Raw genomic sequence first — 17837 nt, forward strand, 5'->3', positions numbered from 1 at the left:
ACTCAAAAAACGTTTGCCTGTGGAAAAAGAACTACAAGGTAATTTTTTTCACGTCTCATATTAAATAAAATTTTGAGAGAATTGTAAAACTCGACCAGATGAAGTAATGTTAATAATGAAAAATGAATCCGAATAAAATGAACATTTTTTTTTAATCATTTGATTATGAACATTTTTTTTAAAAATTATTTGGTGCTAATGCAGAGAGTGATCCGCGCTATTTTTTTAAATCGTATTGATTTTATGATATGCTTTTTTATTCAATTGTAAGGTTAAAGTACAGAATAGGTACAAAACACCCTCCCCTCCCCATGTTAAGAATGGCTTTTAAAATAACATTATTTCAGAACGGATCACTTTCTGCATGAGTACCAATTATTTTTTATCTGCTGTTTCTTTACGGACACTTTGTGGGTATGTTTGTTCCTTTGTCTTTTTCTAGTTTTTGTTTTCCTATATAAACCAAAATCACTTTTGTAATATTAGAAAAGGTGAAAAATTTTTTATATATATGGTTTTACTAAAAATGTTTGACCAAAATTATGCTCGATCAATGTACAACTGACTGCTCCTGCTGCTTGTCATATAGAAACGTGTAAAGTTGCTTGAATCAGCTGGAGCCGAATTGGACAATTTAGTCGTGCTGGATTTTGGTTGTACATAAAGAGATTTACTAAAATTGTACGACTAAATAATGTACGATTATTTGCTCCTGCTGCTGATTTGCTGTTTAAAGCAACTTCGACACAAAGTACTGGGTTTATCAGTGCAACATATCGTAAAAATCTGTTGTGGTATTATTAAAATAAACAATAAAATGAATTTACTCACAAGTTTTAGTCGAGGTTATTTTTTGGCAAATAGATTTTTAGATTCATATAAAAAGTATTTACAAAAAAATGTTTTTTTTTTTTTTTTAACATTCTCTCTTATGGCAGATAGTTAATTGATACATAAGTATTTATTACATAATCAACTCCTTAAAAAATGAAACAATTATTTTTTTTCCAATTCTATGTTCCATTTTTTTTTTTTTTTATTAAAAAAATTTTTGTAAAAAAAAATAAACAAGTCTATTTTTTAGATTAGTCGTGCCTTGATTTTACTTATGCATGACTAAAAATAAACATGATTTTATGTACGCCTAATTAAATCCTAAAAGACTGACAATTATTTGGCACACTGTATTGGAAAAAGAAAATTCTCAGCCATTAAGGGTTTAATTAGTTGAAGCAACTTCGGCGGTTTCAAGTTTAATTTAAAAAAAACAAACAAACAAAAAAAAACAAGCAATAGTCGATAATGATACTTTTCATAAAAATTTTCTAATATTACATCGTTATTGTGTTACAAAATTCAAAGGTCACTTGTAAAATTCTGCAAAAAACTCTCGGCTGAAAAGTGTGACTGACTAAATTTGTTTTGTTTTTATTTCAATAAGAAAGAAATAAATTTGTTTATTTGTTTGTTTTTTTTTTACAAAGATTAAAAATTTTTTTGCTTATATAATCGCAACCGAGTCGTTTCATTGTTTATTCCAATAACATTTTTTGCGCTAATGGACTCTGTAGATCACCCATGTAAGAGGGAATATTAAATAAAAATCAGGAGTTTTCTAGTAAACATCTTTTCAGATATGGACTTAAAAAAGATATTTGCTGAAAATAACCTCTCAAAACTTCTGAGTAAATTCGTTTTATTGTTTACTACAAGATTGGTTTATGATATTTTACGCTGACGGACCCAGTTGATCACCTGTGTCAAAGTTGCCTTAATCAGCAGCAGCAATTAGTCGTATATATTTAGTAAAACTGTTGGGGGACGTCTACAAGATTGCACCCCTCCCCCCTTCTAAATTCCACAATTTTCTTTTTCTTTTTTTCCAATTAATTTCATCGATTACAATCTTGGCTTTCAGATTAAAAAAAAAATATTTTAGAAAAAATATACTTTCTATGACTTATTATCGTGGATCAGTTTTCAACTATAATGGTCTAATAAATTGACCAGCCGCTTTGTGACCATCATTAAGAAAAAAAAAAAAAAATGACAGCTCTCTTACGTGACCGACGAATATTATAGTCTACAAAAACGTGGTCAAAAAGTGAACTTTCTTAAACCCCCTCTCTCATCTAGCTTTTCTTTTTTAAAATAATTTCTTGCCTTTGGTAACAATTATTTGTTGTGAATTTAAAACAAATCTTCCTCAAATATGTCATTATTAATGTCCTATTTTAGCATCGTAAAAATGTGATTATAATCATTTAAAACAATGTTATACTTAAAACCAATTTAATTTAAAATAAATATTATTTATATCAAGTTTAAAAATTGTTTCATTAAATTCTGGAAATTTCAAAAGTTAGACCCGTTAAATTGTCAGATGTTTTTACTTATAACCAAAAAAAGTGTTTTTTACTTGTTTTTATACAAATAAACTTTGTATTCAATTTTTTGTTTAAATTGAATATTTTTGGGTTTTTTTTTTTTTTCAGGATATTACAGTGATATTCGTTTTCAGCATACCCCAAAACTGGTAAAAGTCTTGAGTTAAAATAAAGAGAGACAGGTAAATCTAGAGAGAGACAAGGGTTAAGAAAGTTCACTTCGTAACCCCCTTTTTTAGATGGAAATATTCACCAGTCATGTGATAGAGTCGCTATTTTTTTTTTTTTTATCGATGATGGTCACAAAGTTAGAACATTACAATAGAAAACTGATCCTCAGCGATAAGACAAAAAAAAAAAAAAATTTTTTTTTTTTTTTTTTTTTTTTTTTCTCTCCCCAAAATTTGTTTTTTTAATCTAAAAGTTTGTAATCGATGAGATGAACTGGAAAAAAGTTATTTAAAAAAAAAAAAAGTTTAAATTGTGTAATTTAAAGGTGGGAGTCAATCTTGTCGATGTCCACCATATATATTTTTTTTACAAAAGAAATGTTAGGTAATTTCAACAGAGAGTAATTTGAAATTTTTGGACATGAATGTCTAAGAGTCTGTTTTATCACCATCCAATTATATGGGGGATACTTTGGTGATCGTATTATTAGTAAGATGCGTGATCCTGAATGTGCTTCACAGTCAGTAGACGATAATATTCCTACTCTCAATTATTTTAGCTGTAGGATTATCTCAAAATATCAATCAAAAATCAATTGCCAAACTGAAAATGGTCTTCATAGGTATACTGCAATGCAGATGAGGTGCACATTTGAAGCATATCATAGAACCGCGATAAAACAAAAACTGTTGGACCTTGGTAACTGAAACTTGATGAGCAAGTCAGATACAGGGTGAAGTTTATACTAAATGGTTGGATTGCAGAAAGGATTGTGAATTTCATTAATGATTTCATGGGTAGAAGTTTTCCCCCCCCCCCACACACACACACATAACCATTCTGGGTTAGGGTGAACCTAGGAGTAATTAAAACTAAGGGGCGACTCTGCACTCCTTAAAGATCCCTGTTATCTATTAAATAAAAAGATGGACTCTTATTTAGAATTCAAATTCATTAAAAAAAAAAAAAAATAGCAAAACAATCTTTATGATGTACATACCCGTTACGAAATGGAAATGTCATATACTAAAAAACACGTAAATTGATCTTTTTTTTTTTTTTTTTTTTTTTTTTAAATCATTAAGTGATTAATGCAAATTTGTCAACATCATAACATAAATCTAGTAGTTATGAATTATTGGGTTATCTCCCTTTAATTATTGATTTTTTTTTTTTTTTTTTTTTGGCACTTTGACTCTATCGGGACAAAATTTCGGAAATCGTAATACTGAATTTCACATGAAAACAATGGTATCTATGTATTCCTCGCATTTTTTAAGATGACTATATCCAAAAATTATGAAAATCGATAAGGTAGAAAAATATTTATCAAAGAAAATAAAAAAATAGAATTTGATGAAAATGATCGTAAGACACAGGAGAGTTCCAAAGAGAGGTAGTTTTCTGTTTTGATTTAAAACAAGATGGCAGAAAATTTTCACCTGCTAATACCATCAAAGTTGGGTTTTTTTTTTTAATAATTCAATAATATTCGGGTAATTTTGACTGCATAATGTGGAAGGTATTATTGTAATTTATTAGAATTGACAAAAAAATCAGTTGAAACCATTGTTTTTTTTATCTGAAAACTCCATTTATCGACTACAAAATATTGTCCCAATTCTGTAGAAGTACCTTTTTCTTTAATAGTTGGTGAGACAGTTACTTTTCAGATACTAATAAAATTTGATTTTCTTTGTTAAAAATACAACTACTAGATCAATTTGTGATTTTTGGAATATGACATCTTCATTCTGTGACAGATACATACATAATAAAGATTTTTTTTCTATATTTTCAGTAGTTTTTTTTTTTTTCATTAAATTGAAAATTAAATAAGAACCAAAACGTTTTTAGATGCATAAAAATTGTATTCTGTCAAAGTGCGACTTCGCTAATTATAGAAGTTCATCTCAGCGGCTTATCGTAAAAGCATAAAAAAGTTATAAATCATTTTCATTACTTTCAATATGAGGCATGGTAAAAACTAACCCAAAACTGAAAAAAAGAAAAAAAAAAGGAAAACAACCCAAGAAAATTCATACAAGAAAATTTAACGAAAACAAAAATAAACTAAACGATGAACTTAATGAAAAAGAAAAGAAAAAAAAAACAATTTTCTCTTTGCATTTGGGTCTAACTGGCAACTTTAAACTTTTGCTTGATTTTCTAATATCAAGGATTGATCTACGGTTACGACAACAATACTGCACAGGACAATAAGTGCTGTGAAAAACTTGTGTAGTATCAAAATGAAAACAAACAGCAGAGGATCGATTTACCAGAAACCTTGCAGGAAGGTATGGGATGGCCCCGCTGTTTCTCCTCTAACCTAGTCTTCTCAAGAGCAGCTTCATCTACAAGAAATAGAAGCACCCTGCAGAAAATCATAGAAAAAACACAGAGCGCTGCAGCAGGGTTAGGGTTAGGGGAAATTCCAGGGATCTTTAAGGGACAAAAAAAATAAAGAAAAGATATAGTTATGGAAGATCAAAAGATGCTTAACTGCGCTGCCATTTGGGTATTTGGGCTAATTAGATTTCAGGAACCCCAGAAATAAACAGGAAATGGACAAATTCGGGTCTACATCAATTACTTTGAGACTTCAGGTTGACCTTTCACGCACCTGTGAACAAAGAGATAATTTTTTTTTTTTTTAATTAAAACTCTTGTTTTCTTTTTTTTTTTTTTGTTTTTTGTCACAAGGTTGATTTTTAATATAGACAAGGACGTAACATGGAAGGATCAAAAAGGGGTCCAAATTTACGTAGCAAAAATTTTACAAAATGTTTTTACCACATCCTGGTTGTAATTAAATACATGCACAAAACAAAATGAACAAAACGAAATGATACAAAAAGTTTCGTTTTGAACAAAAAAAACTAAATATTTTGAATGAAACGTAACAAAATGAAACGAATCCAACCCTGCAAAATTCCCAGATAGGTAGGTAAACTTTGAGGCGTTATTGTGAAATGGCAGGCAAAATTGATTTGCAAGCAGTAAATAATTTCACCATTAACAGGCAAATTATTTACAATAAAACAAATGTCTACCTGCCTATATCTGGCTGCCCTACTGCCGCTTTAAATTAGGGAAAAAAATGTTGATAGACTTTTCAGAGGAGGAGGGGTGTCCAGAAAGCACAGCCAGCTATACACTTGAATATAGGGAAAGATTTATTTTAAGAAAAAGAGGAGGAGGGTATATTAAATATATATATATATATATTTTTTTTTAATGTTTTTTTTAATTATTATTTATTATTATTTAGATAACTTTTTAATAAAAAAATAAAACATTGCAGAGAGAGATCATGTACTTATTTGCCAAAATAAAAGATGATTTAATTCTATTTTTCATGTTTGGTATGCTTCCAGTGTTCAAATACTTAGTTTTAAATGACGTCACTAGCTATGATTATTAGTAAAATGTTATCAAACTTTGTAACATTAAATGAAGTAATTGAAAAAAAAATCATTTTTTTTTCTCGTAATTCGAAGTAAAAATAGAGTTACCTCCCTTAGAACAACAGGTTAACATTCCAAACATTTTAATAATTACATTATTTTTCCATAGCATTTTAATTTAATTCAATAGTTTTTAAAACATGAAAATGACATTAAAGGTGAAAATAATAGTCTGATATACCAATCCTCATCTCAAAAAATTCAAACTCATTTCTTATTGTTCGATTTGTAATTTTAAATTACATTATTATTTAAGATGCACAAACAAAAAGGAAAAATACGTTGAAAACGAGAATTGAGGATGTTGAAAGTTTACACAACCCAAACAGTCACTCAAGTAATCTTCTATTTTTCTTCCCCACGAGAACGGAATGAAACTAAAACAATCTTAAAAGCTTTTTTTTTTTTTGTTTTAAATAAGCAAAAAACAAACAAAATAACATTTAATTTTTTTTCATGTTTTGCAGAATTCTGCATTGTCTTGTCAATATCTATCCTGTCCTTGGTCAGTAAAAGAGAAATCCTTCTAAACTGAGGCAATTTTAGTTTGTTTTATTTTCCTCCCTCCAATCCAGAGTAGGTTAATTTTGGATGATCTAAATTAAAAATCAACCGAGAGTCTAATCTGTGCCAGGGAGGAGGCCAAAAGTATGTCATTTTTAATTTTTTTAAATTAAAAATTTATTATTTTGTACATTTCTAAGGTTGATTTTTGATGTAGAGAAATTCCAGCTCCCTGGAAAATGAGTCAACTTGGGGAAACTATATTTCCAAACAACTCAGAATTAAAAAACAAAAAAGTTTATTATCCGTTTGTTTACAGGTGCCATGTGTAACCAATCTCACAGACCCAAGTTCTTCCTTTTCTTATTTGCTTATTTCTGAGATTCCTGAAGCCTCAGTGGTCTATTTCAGCCTTATGTGATGGTTTTGGATGAAATGCTTATGAAAGTTAATGACTGGATAAAAGGCAGCTGTAAGTTCACTGGTTATGATGTCTCATACTAGAGATTTTCAATCAGGGGTAAAAAAAAAAATTATATACTCTGGGTTAAATAATTGATGTACCTGATAATTTAAAATAATAATTTTTTTTCAGATTATGTCATGTCTAAGAAACACAATACAAATTAACTTCATAATTTTCTATTTAGAAAAAATTTGATTTTCTTAATTTTTTAGTGATACGAATGTTTAATACTATTTTTATACAAAACCCAAAGTCCTTAACAATACAAAAAGGTTCGTTTTGACTTTCTCGTTTTCTTGTCACTTTATAATGCCTATGAATCTTTTTTGTATGGGAGTAGGTGGTGGGGGGGGGGGGGTAAAATGGAGAAATACATAAAACCGAGGGGTCAATGATGGACGAAAGGTTGAGAATGGCTGCCTCAGACAGATGCCTGATAATGGTGTCCAGCAGGGATATAACATCTGCTACTCTCCTTTTCATCCAAAAAAAAAAAAAAAAAAAAAAGTTTTGCCAGGTTTTTAAATTTAACACTTTAATTAAAACTAGAAACGTTTTTGTTTTACCTCTTTCATTTTGTGATCGTTGCTTTTTTTAATAGACAAAAGGGGAGGGGGCTCAGCAGATACATGGATTCGAGATTCTAATCAATAAACAGATTTGATCAAATTTCTATACATTTGGGTAGCAGAGATTTCTGATAAAAATCAATACTAGTTTCATAGAAATATTAATGAACTCATAACACCTAACAAAAAATATGCTCCCTGCAGTTGCATTTTTTGTGATCATAAGAAAAAAAAATAAAAAAATATTGACCTCCTAAATTTTTATACTAGAATTGTTCACAATCAGTTGTAAGTGAGAGTCTTCTATGGATTGAAGGTTCAATCAAGTAATAATACACAAGAATAGCATAACACTTCTAATCTGCCATAGCTGATAGAATAAGAACAATCTACTCCTACTGATTAAGTAAAGGGTTCAGTTTGAAATTGCATATCAAGACTTAGATAAACTAATCAAACCGCTTTTCATTAGTGAATACTGTAACTAAAAAAAAAAAAAAAAAAAATGGAAGAAAAAATGACAATTTTGGCAAGACTTCTTATAAAATGATTTTAAGAAACTAACAAAAGTTTGAGAAATATCATCTTCATTACCAGTTGGAGTGAAGTGGGATGAATAAAATGAATTGAATAAAAATACTTCTGTATACAACATTGACAAAGCATCCGATAGAAAATATCGGCTGGTCTAAACAAAAAAAAATATGAGCCAAGGGAGATAATCAAAGAGAAAGAGTAACTTCCCTTTTAAATATAAAACGTTTCATATTTATTTTCTCTTAATTATATTTTCTCAATGAAATATTTTCATCTAACAGTTTTAAATAAATCTACATGAAAAAGTTTGGAGATTATATCAATTAAAACATGAAAATGACATTAAAGATGAAAATAATAGTCTGAATAATATAAATTACTAATTCTCATCTCAAAAAATTGAAAGCATGAAATGTTTCAAAATTTGGAAAAATCTAGTTATATCAATTTTCAATTTTGCTCTTAAATTTAAAAAAAAAAAAAAAAAATCAAATTGATCATTTTATGTTCAAATTTACGTAAAGAACTGAAGCCGCCACTAAAAAGATATCAGTGGAAGAATACATGACATAATTAAATCCTTCTTAGATAAGAGAAAAATCCAGGTTGTCCTCAACGGTTGTACATCTAAACAATACGATATAAATGCGAGAGTGCCTCAGGGGTCTATCCTGGGACCTCTGTTATTCCTAATATTCATAAATGACCTCCCTGACAAAATTGCCTGTGAGATGGGTATATATGCTGATGACACCACACTCTATAACAAACACGACAGGAAAACAAATGAACACATATCTAAAGAATGGCAGAAGCATTAGAGGATGACCTCCGATCTGTAGTGAAATGGGGACATAAATGGATGATCACATTCAATGCTGCCAAGACAAAACTCATTTCCTTCAATCATTACAAGAAACCTTCTCTACCACCAATAGCAATGGCCGATGACTTTTTATCTGAAAGTACATCCTTTAAACTCCTCGTCCTAACGCTCTCAGCAAACATGAGTTGGAACAATTACATCGAGAGTATCGCCAGGACCGCTGCAAAGAAGGTAGGTTCTCTCTACCATGCTAGAAAGATACTAATATCTGAAAGTATCCTATACCTCTATAAGGCCACCATTCGCCCATGTATGGAGTATTGTTGTCATATTTGGCCTGGTGCATCTCTCGCTCCTAGACAAGGTTCAAAAGAGAGTCGCCAATCTGATAGGTCCTGAACTGTCATCTAAGCTTCAGCCTCTGTCCCATCGACGAAATGCTGCATCTACAAGTACTTTAACGGTGAATGGTCCGACGAACTGCAAGCACTTGTGCCCCCTTGACATAAATACCCCCGACAAACCCGACAAGCAGCTAAATCCCACCCCTTCACAGTAGAGATCCCTAAATGTAAGAGAGCCTTCTATTCCAGTAGTTTCTTCTCCAGGACAGCTAAACTTTGGAATTCCTTGCCGGGTCCCTGCTCCCCAACTGTACTGACATGCAGACGTTCAAGTGTAACGTGAACCAATATCTTGCTGCCCAACTCCCTACACAATACCACATGCCAATGTCCCTGATAGTAGCCCCCTACAACAAAGTGGCAATGTGGTGAAAATGTAATAAAAAAAAAATAACATTTTAAAAAAAAAAAAGTAAACAAGTAATTTTCTTCAAAAATAATATTTTTTCCCCCCTTTTAGTATTTTTTAAACTTTGTTGACGAACAGAAATTTCTTTTTGGTTGATTTGGATTTTTGAATTGCCTATTACTATTCTGCTTTTGTTATATTCTTTACCTTAGCAAAAAAAAAAAAAAAAAAAAAAAAACAGAAAGATGGGGTTTTTTGTCAATACATTTGTAGATTAAGCACCCATAGCTAAATCCCATTCTCTCCTGAAAAAAAAAAAAAAAAAAAAAAGGGGTCTCTACTTTATTTTTGTAGGCAATATCATATTAAGACTCTGAAAAACTTGTCAGAAAATATTTTTTAAAAGAGTGGGGGATCAGTTTTGTATTGACCACAAAACAATCATCTATTTCCAGGACACTTAAGGGTTTTAGGACGGTTAATATATTTTTACCACTAACCCTAAGTCCAAGTGGCTGCCATTTAGGGTTAGCATTAGGTTTAGGATTATATTAAAAGAGTATAACAAATCTTTTAAAGGATAATTTATGAAGGAGAAATAACATGACTGCAATAAATAAATATGAATAAAAAAAAATATATCTGGTACAAAATGTCTCCCTGAAAACATTAAAAAGTATTGAACACAAAATTGAATAAACATCAATAAGAGGAGACAATACAAAACAGAGAATAACTGTAACAAAACTGCTCCAATCAAAAAAGTAAGTCTTGAGTTTTTTTTTGTTTTTAAATCAATAATCAAAAGTTTCTGAATTTTTGAGCTGAGGATTCGTTATTTATATTGTTTGGATTCTTCGGACTACTGTTCTCATCTTGAGTGTGATTTGCACAACCTTTCCGTCGATGTAACCTCTGATCTTCTTCATATGTGTCTTGCCAAACTCAGGAATTTGGACAAAATTTTGAACGGAACTCTTTATTTACTTTACGAGCATAGCATGCTTTCGTTCTGTCAGCCATGATTGGAAGTGGTCCCGAGTAATTCGCAATTGTATTTTTCGGTCATCCACGCTGAGACTTGAACCTTCAAGTTTCAAGAGAATATCACTTTCACAATTGATTTTTCCAAGTACTCTAATCATGGCGCTATGATTCCTTGTGAGTTAGACAGAAACATTCCTGAGTTCAATAAGATACACCTGAAGAAGGTTGGCAGTTACATCAACCGAAACATTATCAAAATAACACTTAAGATGAAAACAGTAAGTCTGAAGAATCCAAATAATACAGATAATCAAAGGTTTCATATTATTGGGATTATTCGGACTACTATTCTCATCGACCTTCTTCAGGAGTATCTTATGAATCTGTGACATAGTGAATAAAGTACTTGATAAAATTCAGTTTTAAGTTACTCTTCTATTGAGGTTGACTATTTCATCGTTAGTGCAAATGACACTCAAAAATACAATTGTGAATTACTTAGGACTTCTACTCAGTAATGGATGTCTGAAGGGGTTCGATCCGAAATTCCAAGCAGATTCTTGAGTTGAACAGAAAGATTCACTTGAAGAAGGCCGAAGGTTATATCCGCTGAAACATTATGAAAATAACACTCCAATAATAAATAATAAAATAAGCTCCAACCTCTGTCCCATCGCGGCAATGTTGTATCTCTGTGCTTGTTTTGCAAATATATTAATAGAATGTGTTCTGATGAACTCGTTGCACTTGTGCCCCCTCGATGCACATATCTCGGACAAATTCACTTAGCATCAAAATCTCACTCCTTCACTGTTGAGATCCCTAAATGCCAGAAAGCTTTCTACTCTAATAGTTTCTTCCCTCAAACAGCTAGACTTTGGAATTACCTTCGTGCTCCCTGCTTCCCTGACTGTGCTGATATGCAGAAGTTTAAATGTACTGTAAGCCAACATCTTTTTAATCTTTCCAAGGCATGGCCCCCAGTGGCGATATACCTTGTTAGGGGTGAACGCAAGTTAAAAGAACCAAAAAAACTCAAGATGAGAACAGTAGTCCGAAGAATTTCAACCGGAACCCTTTATTTACTTTATGGAGATAGCATGCTCTCGTTCCATCAGCCATGACTGGATAAAGGTCCTAAGCAATTCGCAATTGTAGTTTTTCTTCGGTCAATCACACTGAGAATTGAACCTCAAACCTTCAGGAGAACATCACTTTCACAATTGATTTTTCCAAATACTTTAACCCTGGCGCCATGGTTCCTTGTGAGTTTGATAGAAACGTTTGACGAGATACACCTGAAAAAGGTTGGAGGTTACATTGACCAAAACGTTATGAAAATGAGACTCAAGATGAGAACAGTAGTCCAAAGAATTCAAATAATACAAATTATATGAATCGGCATCTAAAAATTGGAGAAACATAAAATGAAAGGTTTTTCTTTCCTCCAAAAACTGAAGAACAGATATTTAAGAGAAGTCAATTAATTTCACCCAATTTTCTCTGCATGATTAAAAAAAAAAAATTTTTTTCTTTATCACAAAGCAAAAATGTTTTCCAGCATGCAAAGCCATCCGAAAAGCAGAAGAAAAAAAAACATTTAAAATAACAGATGATAAAAGAATGATTTTGTTTCATTCGTAAAACAAAGAGAAAAGTTGGACATCACATACCTATGTCTCCTTCCTCCAAAAGGCGGATGTCTGGACGCAGACGGGAATCTGTCGGTGGTAATTTGTCTTTATTATTTGTGAGTTGGTTCAACATCATAGCAAACAGCGTGAAGCTGAAAAACTGCAAAAGAAATTTTTTTTTTTTAAATATAAGAAATAAATCACACTGCATGCTGGGAATGGTAGCTGATTAATTAACGTTTTTTTTGTTTTTTTTTTAAATATAAGAAATAAATCACAATGCATGCTGGGAATGGTAGCTGATTAATTAACGTTTCTTTTTTTTTTTTTTTTTTCACAAAGGAGTCCCCACTTATCAAGGCCCGGAGGCCACTCGAGAATAAGGATTAATAGGTATACATAAGTAGTGGAAATTTTGTAAATTGGATTACTTAGGAGGACGGTTCAAGACTTTGTTTACATTGGACTTGAAGACAATCAAATTGTAGTCAGCTGGAAAGCAGGAAAACGGAAGAGAGTTCCACAGATGTGCAGCTCTAAGAAAGAAACTTTGTTCATGGAATCTACGTTTAGGTTTAGGAACAGATAAAGATTGGAGGGAATTATTGATAGTGGTTTTGGCTAGATTAGTTTTTTCCGTGAAAGTTTGATGAGGAGAGGAAGGAGACAGGAAGTCATCTTTGAGGAAACAAAATTTGGTATTTATGTAGAATAGTGATTGCGTTATTGTCAGCATATTTCAAACAGGTTACACAAGCCGATGAAATCCCAACAGTCGACAGTTGATAAACAGTATCTTTTATTTATTAAATTGTTGGGTGAAAATATACAATAATTAAAAAGCTCCCCCCTCCTCACATGGCATAATCACACTGACACACCGGTTCTCATTAGATCATCAAAGTTAAGCAACTTAGAACCTGGCTAGTATCAAATGGGTAACCAATTGCTAGGCGCTGTATGTAGGAGAACATCAGCACCTACCTACAAGAGTTAGACACCAGGGTCGTTTTTTTACGTGGAGAAAAAGGAATAAAAATGGTCTCAGTCGTGAAAGATTTCTCCTCCACTGAGGGAGAACAAGAAATTGAAGTGCAGCATCTGAAGAATAGATACTACACTTTGATCTTGCCCCGAAGGAAGAGTTGCAATAACCTAACGTCATCGTCTCCCCTAATGGAGGATGTACATGCGATTGGGGACTGCTTGTGAATTACATACTCTCATGGAACTTCTTCCTTTGGAGGAAGCCGGTTAAACATACCGTGGATTAGTGCTATAGTTTCCAGTTTTTTTCTTCTCCCCATGTTAAAAACGGCTTTCTTAATATCAGTATTTCATTATTTTGGTCTGTAAACTGGACAAATACTTTTTTTCATTGAATTTTTTTTTTTTTTTAATGGAAATCGCCCCAGACAAGGTATGAAGCCATTTGATGTAAGGAGCTAAAAAAAAAAAATAGTACTTCAATGTCAAAAACTTGCCAATGGTAAGTGTTAGATGGAATAGATTCGGACCCAGAAAATAGCAATTCTTTGCTCGTTGTCAGAAACATTGTTCCTGGAATGTGAGGACTAAAGGGAAGTGATAGTTACTGTATGATGGTGGTTTTTAATTTTTTTTTCTTAATTTTTAACAGTTTGCTAATGTTTTAAACATTGGCCATCGTTTTCGGTAAAATAAAAAAACAAATAAAGTTGTCATTCAGCATCAAAATGGAATAGCATTTTAGCATGAACAAAAAAGTTTTTGTTTGGCACCTTCCGTCAGTTTGTGTAACTTGCCAAAATACACAATAGCTCTGTCCCTAGTCTGCATAAAGTATCCAAAAGTCTTCTAACATCTATTTCCATCACAAATCATTTTCAGTTTTAGCGAGAACTGTCATGTGAGAGAAAGGCAAGAAGGAGACAGGAAACAAGATAAATCGAAAAACTGCTAAAGAAATTTAAAAAATAAAAATGATAAAAATTTCTCAAATGCACATTTGATGTTAGGCTGTATAAGGGTGTGAACTTTTGTCAAGATCAGAATGTCACTTCTTTAATCAGATTTTTTCGATTTTTGATACTTATCGGAGGCATTCTAATACAAAAACTTTCTAAGAACACTCCCAGACACAAAGTACATTTGTGTGAAATTTAAAAAAAAATTGACCCAGCCATTTTGGAAACTAAGGAATGAATGCACACACAAAGTACCTTTTATATATAAATAGAGATAAAGATTTTTCACTGCTGACAAGAAAAGTAGATAAATACACATACAAAACAAAGATGATACAATTAACATTTTTAGTACAGGGTTTTGCACTAAAATCAGACACTTTATAAAAAGGAAAACGAAATAGACAAAAAAAAAAAAAAAATTGTACATGCAGAGGCCCGACAGTTTATTAGGAACAATTATGGTTGCACACATGACCTTCATTCAGGCTTTAGAGACAATGGATACCCCCCCTGTAAAGATGGGTGCACAATCACCAAACACATCTCTCGTGAACTGGCACCACTTGATTCCAATGGCAAAGAAAAGTCCCAGATGACCAGAAACAATGTCGAGATCAGTGAAAAGCACGTACGGCATCTGGTGTTCCCATATTATCGTCGATTTAGAAATAGAGTTACGTGCTACTTTACTTTATTTTTTTTCAATGTAAGCTCCACCAGCAGAGACAATCATCTCAAAGCAAGCACGAAATGAGTCACATGTTTTGTCTTTAATGGCAAACATCTCCACGATGACAATCTTCAGAGAGTCAATCATGACGCACTTATTGGTCTTGCCCATGATCATGCCTCAGAAGAAATAGCCAAGCAGGTTTACACGGAGTGATGAGGGTGGCTACAAGTTTGGTGGCCAGTGGTGAGTAACAATGTTGACCAGCCATGCTCGAGTCATCTCGGCCATTGTCTGGAAGACAGAGAGGTCATCCATGGATGGACAAGATCGTCTCTGGGTGGCTCTCTATGTCTTGATATCCAGGGCTTGGCCATATTCCTCAGTACGGTAGATTTTGGTAGCGGCTCAAGTGTTTGATTTTGTTGTAATAGTATAACAAGGTGGCCCACTTAAAAATAGCCCAATCACTCTAATCTTTCTCTAATCAATTTTTTTTTTTTTTTTGTTTAGATTAAGCCTCCTAATTTCTTAAAATCAACATTTAAAAGATTTTAAGTATGGTGTTTTCGCTGCAGCAGAGAATAGTGATTGTGGAAGCCTATCAGAACAGTATGCAAAGGTTTATGGCGATCACGTTCTCTGGACTTGTCATCTTGTAGACAAGAATTAAGAACATTACCAACGCTATCAGGAAAATCACCAGAGAAGATCTACAGGCAGTATCTGCAAGCGTTGTTCTAAACAGTGCTACAGGTAATTTAAACAATAAAAGAATGTTCCCCCTCTCTACTACATTTTCTGGGCTACTTTTAAGTGGGCCACCCTGTATTTATTCATGCAAATATTATTGGCTACATATATGCAGCTGGGATTTTATTGAAAATTCAGTTTACTCCACCCACTGTTGGTGTAACTAAAATTATATGAGATAAAATATTTTATTTGTTTCTTTTAGTTAAGTCAGCACTGGCCCAAAGAAAATGAATTTTGAATAAAACTGCAACTGAAACAGGTATGCACATATGTAGACAAGAATTCTTGCATTATTAACAAATATATGATTGACATATTTATTACCCATGTGTAAATGTGTATACTTACTCAGAAGATCAAACAAAGTTGAAATTTTTGTTGTTGTGTGTCCACTCTATGGATAATAATGAACTCTTCCATCTATAATACAAATCCCACCTGTCTGTTTAAATGTATGTATGCCTCAGAAAAACTTTCAACAGAGGTAACGGATTTTTACGAGATCACTATCGTTTTGAAAATCGACCCTTCGGACGATAAATATAAAAAAATTGGGCAAAAACATCAATTCCTTCATCCTCAATTGGGCACTTTTCTACAAGGAGGGGGTCACTTTTTTCCCCGATATTTTCGAAAGTTATCCTCTCTTTTCGATTGTCTAGCCTTAATTTAAACCTACGTCACTTTCGGTTTGGCGATGGGTGCAACAGCAAACACATCACTTTTTTTTTTTTTACGCTCTTTTCCTCTTTCGCGGTGCGGGTTTGAGCCTGCCTGCCTACCACCACTTTTTTTTTTTTTTTTTTTGCTCAAGACACCTCAGGCAATGTTGGGCACCCAGGCTAGTTTATTATAAATACCGGAAGAATAGGTTTTACAAGTTATGCACAAGTCATACACACTTAGCAGTTGGACTGATGTATACCCACACTCTTTATCTGTTGTATTTTTCTGTTCAATATATTTTGTTTCTATCAATTACAGTTATGTCTTTCTTCTGAACCCTTACAAGACCACAACAATATTTTATACATATTTTTTATCGTCTGTTTGTTCTTTAATAGTGTTCATAACACTATTTCTAAAGTGAGAGTAATAATTTAATACAAGAAAGAGAGAGAGAAGTTTGGATTTTTCTTTTTTACTTTTAATAATTAACTGACTTTGCAAACTCATTTATTTTTCATACCAATGAAGGGGAATTATTGGCATACCACCGGCAATCTCGGAACTGTCTTTGGCACAAATAAAACCATAAATTATTTCACAAAGATGATCATCCATTGAGCTCGAGTTAGATTGTTTGGTGCGAAAAGAAAGGCCAAAGGCCCTTTATTTTATTACGTGCCTCCCACGAAAACAAGATCTGACACAAGGTCAGTTTTAATGTGGGGAAAACTAGCTACCCCATATGCACAGTCTGTAAGAGTACAAAAATAGTCATGAATCAATTTGTCAATAGTCACTGATAATGGTGCTTCAGGCAATAGGCAATAATCCCCTCCCTTCTCAAGGAGATAATGCCTGAGAGAATGACCTCCTTATACCAGTTTGAGCAGAAAGAAAAATGAACAAAGTGACCTTCATTTCTTCTATGAGTAACTGAAAAGATATTGAATTATATGTGACTAATAATAAACATCCAGTTCCACATGCAGGTGGTTGTGACCTGCTGTTAAATCATGCATTAAGTATTCAACCTGCGTAATCGGAATGCAACTATTGCACCGCACCTGTTTATCATAATAGACAACAAACACTTTAAAGTATTTTACGAAATGGATATTTACATGATTATTATTATGCAGGAGATTTTTTGTTATTTTCCATTTTTGTTCCAGCTTGTGTGACTTGTCAGTCTAGTGATGATGCTCGTCTCAGTCTTTTTTACAAATACTATTATGGCGTGTGTTCTTCAGAATTGTCTGATCTATTCCCTGCTTCCTTTGTTGCAGCTCGTTTGACTCGTTGGTCTAGTGGTCTCCATCAACTTGCGGTTTTGATACCTCATTTTAATACAGCTTCCTATCTTAGTAGTTTATTTCTCCTAACCCTAATCCTCTTCCTGCTGACTGTTTTCCTCCCTACTTTTAATCTTGGTGTTTTCAAGACTAAGGTCAATAGGCATCTATTGTTTAATTAGCTTCACGCCTTGTCT

The 17837-nt window shown here is 32.6% G+C and overlaps 1 protein-coding gene across 4 annotated transcripts in view; it reads right to left on the reverse strand.

The window, feature by feature from the left end:
- Positions 1-17837, reverse strand: part of LOC145279943 (oxysterol-binding protein-related protein 1-like) — a 493074-nt gene that overhangs the window by 9563 nt on the left and 465674 nt on the right. For 2 of the 4 annotated variants that reach the window (XM_080131540.1, XM_080131539.1), the window contains exons 25-26: positions 12344-12464; positions 4841-4915 (exon numbers count right to left, since the gene is read on the reverse strand). In XM_080131540.1, the coding sequence (XP_079987666.1) occupies positions 4841-4915; positions 12344-12464 (196 nt within the window). The remainder of the gene's footprint in view (positions 1-4840; positions 4916-12343; positions 12465-17837) is intronic. The other 2 variants (XM_080131542.1, XM_080131541.1) reach the window with 1 other exon arrangement.

This window comes from Euprymna scolopes, chromosome 7, assembly GCF_053919585.1.
Source record: "Euprymna scolopes isolate OS-2025 chromosome 7, ASM5391958v1, whole genome shotgun sequence".
NCBI classification, from domain to species: Eukaryota; Metazoa; Mollusca; class Cephalopoda; order Sepiida; family Sepiolidae; genus Euprymna; species Euprymna scolopes.